Source organism: Gavialis gangeticus, unplaced genomic scaffold (genome assembly GCF_001723915.1).
Source record: "Gavialis gangeticus isolate Ggan-Ray unplaced genomic scaffold, GavGan_comp1, whole genome shotgun sequence".
In the NCBI taxonomy this organism is placed as follows: domain Eukaryota; kingdom Metazoa; phylum Chordata; order Crocodylia; family Gavialidae; genus Gavialis; species Gavialis gangeticus.
Genome location: NW_017728993.1, coordinates 61,030,340 through 61,036,024, shown reverse-complemented (window position 1 = coordinate 61,036,024; position 5,685 = coordinate 61,030,340). Strand labels below are relative to the sequence as shown.

At 37.8% G+C, this 5,685-nt stretch overlaps 1 protein-coding gene across 1 annotated transcript in view; it reads left to right on the top strand.

Annotated features, from left to right (window-relative positions):
* Nucleotides 1-5,685, top strand: part of RASAL2 (RAS protein activator like 2) — a 170,759-nt gene that overhangs the window by 78,804 nt on the left and 86,270 nt on the right. The window contains exon 3 of the mRNA XM_019501824.1: nt 2,569-2,675. Coding sequence (XP_019357369.1) covers nt 2,569-2,675 — 107 coding nt within the window. The remainder of the gene's footprint in view (nt 1-2,568; nt 2,676-5,685) is intronic.

The window sequence follows — 5,685 nt, the reverse complement described above, 5'->3', positions numbered from 1 at the left end:
CCCCCCCCCCAAAAAAATCTGCTACTCTGTCTTTAGGGCAATGGATGGATAGATAGATTGATTGATTGAAGAGGAGCTTCTAGCTTCTGAGAACTGAAGTACTGCTCTGGAGTCTTATTTGCAGAGAACTTGCATTGGTGCTAGTTTGGGGAGAGGGGGAGAAGTGCCATGTAGTTTATCTTGGCTTCTCTTTGTTTTAAATTCAAACTTCTCTCTATTTTGCTGTCCTGGGAAAGCATTGTCTTGTCAAAATGGTGGGGAATTCAGTCTTCTGTTTTCATTTATGACTCAGCAAAATCAACAGACTGTGTTAAATTACTTAGGATGCTTTGATGTGAAGTGATTTCCTGTGTATGTGAAGTGGAGAAAGCCAAACCTATTATATTACTGGATACTGTTCGATTTAAAGCAAAGGTGCTGATTTTGATCCTCTCTTCCAAATATGTTGATCATTTCCATTTCCTTTCATTCAATTGCCAACAAAAATGTGATTATTTAAATCATATGTAATGTGGCTGCCTTAGTGAGCACTTGTATTAGGACCAGTCCTGTGCTGTGTGATGCATAGTGTCTAAGGTTTTCTCTAAAGATAAAACTAGCAAGCTCAGCAAAGAATTTCAGGAGAGTGGGACTGACCACTGTATAATCCTTGGTCTAGCACTGGCCCTTTTCCAAGCATTTTGTTCTCTAAAGGTGCTCTGTCAGACAGTCATCACCCAATACAGAAACCAGGAAACAGGCGGTGCCTCATGGGTTGTAAAGGGAAGTGCCCAATGCTAATGATCAGCCTATGGAGAAATCTCAGTGAAAGCTAAGGGTCTTTCTGTTGCAAGCATTGAGAGATTGATTTACTTATGCTGTGTGAGCAGAGCTCTTTGCATCATCCTTATGTTTTTGGACTAAGTGCTGCGCCCTATTTGCAAGGGTTAGCTGATAATCTGTTAGACTTTGTACAAACCTCCTTTTGGAAGCTGTTGTCCATAATAAGAGTCCTTTAACCATGGATGGTTAAAGGTAATTTGGGAGACTGAATATTTTTGAAAGAAAAGTAGTGCAAGGTACCAGTACTCTTGCTGCAGAATCCTGCTTTCTTAACCTCTGTCATCATGGTAAATTTTGCTTTTCTCCTTCAAGACTGCATGGGTGAGACGTACTGTGATACGGGTAAAATCAGAATCCAATATGCAGAGGCATTACAGGTAACATTCTCCTTGAAGAAAGCTTTTTTTTGTGGGGTATGTTAGTTTTTTGTAGAAAACCTTCTCTTGGGATCAGCTGGCTGTAAATTGCAGTAAACCTTTGTTGTCATTGTGAATCAGGATACATCATGAAATTTTCTGTAACTGAGGGAAGCCGGCAGTTAAGCGTCTGTTAATAGCCTGAAAGTAACTAATGAGGATGTGCAGTCGGAGCGATTGATTGAATAGCTGCAGTCCTGTGTGTTTCTTTCTCGCTTGTGCGCTCGCTCTCTCTTGCTGGCTCCCTCTCTCTCTTTCTGTGTCTCTGCAAGCTGTAGAGAGGGAGGGGGAAAAGAGAGAACCAGCTATCTCTTAAGTGGAAGTAGCACGGATCCCAAGGGCCAGGAGGCCAGAAATGGAAGTTTAAGCTGCATCTCTCTCTTGAAAGGAGAACAGCAAGAGTCAAAATGTCAGTCTCCGGAGTCACAGTTCACTCCTTTTCTTTAAGATCCAGAAGATAACAGTGGACTTTTTATTGGGATGTGATTTTTCTTATCCATGTTGAGAATGTTTTATAAAGCTGGATTCCTGTAAGTCTAGTATTTGAACTGGAGATGGGCAGCAGTTGTGATAAAGGTATACATATATATGTATGTATATAGTATGTGTGTGTGTGTGTGTGATTTGTTTTTTATTTTGTGCATATGATGTAAATCAGTAGAACTGGATATAAGTGCGTCTTTTATAAAAATCTGAGCTTGTCAGATCTGCCTACAAAGGTTTAAGATGCCAAAGTCATATCTTTGTGAGGTCATATTTCCAGAACAAGGAGAAACTGACCTATTTTTATACCTGCAGAAGTATATATGTAATTTTATCCAGGCAGCTATAAGTCTTCTGATGGTCTTTCAATTTGAGATAGCAGTGGGATCACATTATCTGCATGAGACCAAACTTTGACCTTTGTCAAATCATGTTCAGTACAGGATAAAATTATGATATCTGTGTCCTCGATTTGATTTTGCAGTATTAATTGCTATACTGCTGATGGTTTAAAAAATAATTTAAAGTTCTCAGAGCTGTAGGTAGCACATTTTAATTGGGTATTGGGTATTAAATACATGTGGGAAATGAGCTTTACCAATGTTTTAATCTTAACAGCTTATTTGCTGTAAAACCAAGTCAGATTCCTAACTTTGACCTTGTCATTTGTAATGTCTTTGTAATTTCATAAGTAAATAAACTATTGATAAATATAAAAAAACAAATTCAGCTTTTTGATAATGCACCTGAAAGTTTGTAAAGGCTTCTCTTCAGAATGGGATATAACCTGGTCATTTTTCTTTCAGTTTCCTTACCTACCTTTGTTTTGTTTTGTTTTCTTTCATAGAAGTCCCAGCAGAGAGATCTCCTCGCAGACGGAGCATCTCGGGGACCAGTACATCTGAGAGAACCAATTCCATGGATGCTTCAAACACCTCTCCTTTCAAAGTGCCAGTAAGTGTGCCTCCTGTACAAGGGAGGATTTTTTTCCTATTGGATTACAGTACTGGATTTAGAAGAGCCAGCATATCTAGTACTCAGTTTATTGATTCAGGTTTATAACTTAATAGTTTCAGTTGAACAAAAGTATGCACATAAGCCACCATAAATCATGAGAACATTTTTTGGAACCTCATACTTACCTGCTCTCCACAGATTGATCCAAAGTCTGTAATGTCATAGACTTTAAAATCAAATGGAGAGGTGATCATCACCAGCCTAATTTCAGCATGGCCAAGATACCGGTGAAGTCGCTATGCAGACTTTGTGCTGGCTATCTATCTAATTTCATATCCAAAAAGACCTTTATTTTGGGTGAGGTCACTGGTGATACACTGCTTTTTATTTTATGAGTGGAATATTGTAGGAGGTTGCAATAGCTAACAGTTTATTTTCAAGTTAGTGAGCATGATCTCTGCAGGTGCAAATTGGTTTTAATTATTCAGTTTGTACAAGGAGCTCAGCTGGTGGTTAGTCTGGATTAAACTTTCAAGTAAGAAGTCTCGATATCCTTGCCAGCATCTTTTGATTTCAGTTGGTGTATCCAGACCAACAGCCTTAGGGCTTTCCTTTTATTATTAGTCTGGAAGGAGGAGGACTTTGTCACAACACAAGTGAAGGCAAAATGAAGTGCCTTTTAATACTTTATCTACTGAGCTAGGGATGCTTTAAAGAGGGAAGGTCTAGTTTTATTATTGTACAGATTTTTATATTCCTCTCTGGTATGCGAGGGCCTCCTTAAGGGCTTGAAAATTAAAAGAATTGTCACTATGGTTTTTGGCTCTTCTATGGGGAGTGAACACTGATTTGTCTTCCTGTGCTTTTTATGGAGACCAATGTGATTCCATTTTTAATTGTTTGCCTTTTTCTACCTAAATCACTAAAAGCCTCAATTAATTATCTCAATTCTAGGAAGAATATTTTTTAGCTAACTTAAGATGCATAACTTTTTATATACATGTTTTCTCATGAGGCTCTGCAAAATGGTGTTCATCTTCTAGTTAATGGATAAATGAGTGGTGGATTCTTTGATTTTTTTTGTAATGAATCTTGTTAATATTAAGGCAGATCAGATTTTCTTGAAGTTACTCTGATTTCTCTGTTTAAGCCAAACCTTAAACTCAGGACTCACTGGAATTTTAAAAAGAAAAAAAAACTCGTTATCTCAAAGATTGATCTTCCTAACGTCTTTTAAATTCACCAGTCTGGTAGATATAAAGATCGTTCTGTTTGATATAAATATCATTCTGTTTGAGTATCCGCACTCAGCTCTTCAGTTTTTATGCAAGTCTTATAATGAGATCGGAAGTTGAACTTCTGCATCTATTGAGGGACCGTGAAAATGCATTTTCCCCAGTTTAAAGACATTTAGACATAGATAAACATTCATATAGATAGTTTTTTCCTCTTAATGTGCTATATTCTAAATGGCACCTGCAAAAATCTTTAGTCTAATTGCAGAATGTACTTGCAATAATTTTACGTGATATGTAAGGTTGTGGATTTTATAATGAACTTTGTGGGCAGTTCCTATAGGCAGCATGAGGGCTTCTGGATTCTAAGAATTTAAGGACGTTTTAGTCACTTATATTCAGCCTGACTATATCTATAAGACCTAGTTAGCCTGTGTGTGTGTGTGTAAATAAATGTGGTGCTCCACATTTACAGCTTATCTATCAGTCACAAACTATATTTAACATAACTGTGCACAAAATCAATAACAACCTAGTTTTGTTTTGCATTTCTTCATCTTTCCCCTTGCTTTTTTTCCCCTTCAAATGTTTCTTTCATTTCCTTGTATTTTTCCTGTATTTTGGCAAGCTTTTAACAGTCTATTATACTCACTTCCTTTCACACTACTCTTCAAAGGTATTTTGGTAATTCTTTGTGTACTGTCTCAATTTCATTCTTTCTTACAGTTTAAATGGGATGTTAAGACTTCTAAGGCAAAGGGGACGTAGGAGGCTGCCTGTGCCCTCTGCTTTTGGTTATATGCCTACAAAGAGTAAACGCTGTTTGTGCACTTGTGCAGCTGGTATTGTGCTTTCCTGTCTGCCTGGCCACCTGTGTACCTGCAGGCCCGATGTGCCCTCCTGATTCTTATATAAAGGACAAGCCTACTGGCTTTTCTAGTTTTCTCTGAATGCTCTATCTTGCATGCTGTGGTTAAAGTTGAAGAGTAGAGCAGATGAGATGAGAATTCCCTGTGTACAAATGCTGGACAATGCAATCCTCTAAACTTGTTACTGCAAGGTTTTGATGGCAAAAGTTAAAGCACTTATGAGTAGAGATGGACCCACACCTAAAATACTGATGGCAAATATCCCACAAATTCTGTGGGTTCAGTCCAGCTCTGCTTATGAGTAGGAAGAAGCAAAAGAAAACTTTTATCTTGATCCATATTAAGCTTTTTCTGGATTGAGGAGATGAGATTGTACCAGAATAAAGCCCCAAAACTAGTGCCATGAGAATGGCTAGGAAAGAAGGGTGTGCCTGAAATAGCTTTAAAAATGTTTGTGAGGTTTTCTTCATCTCGATTGGTGTCTGTTAGTAGGCAGAAAGAAAATGGAAGTGGAATACTACACCTGTTTTTTTTTGTCATTGATATTTGCTCTGACGAGTTAAAGTGGCAGAAAATCAGTCAACACGCAGTTCTGTTTCAGGTTTGTTTGTTTTTTCTTGGCTTGATTTTTAAGTATGACATCCCTCCTTACCGTCTGGGGATGCAAATGTGCCATAAGACAAGGGACAGCTTAACCTTCTTCATATACCGATTAAAAAAATGCTGGGATTTTGAAAACAAGATGCATTTACAGCTTTCTATGCTTCTGTTCTCACACAAGAGCTGTTGAAAAACCTTCTTTTCAAAAGAATGTTGATTCCAGTATATTCTATGCAGCTTTTTCTCTAAGCTACAAATAGTAGAACTTGCACAGAAAAAGGCATCCATTTTTTTTTTGGGGGG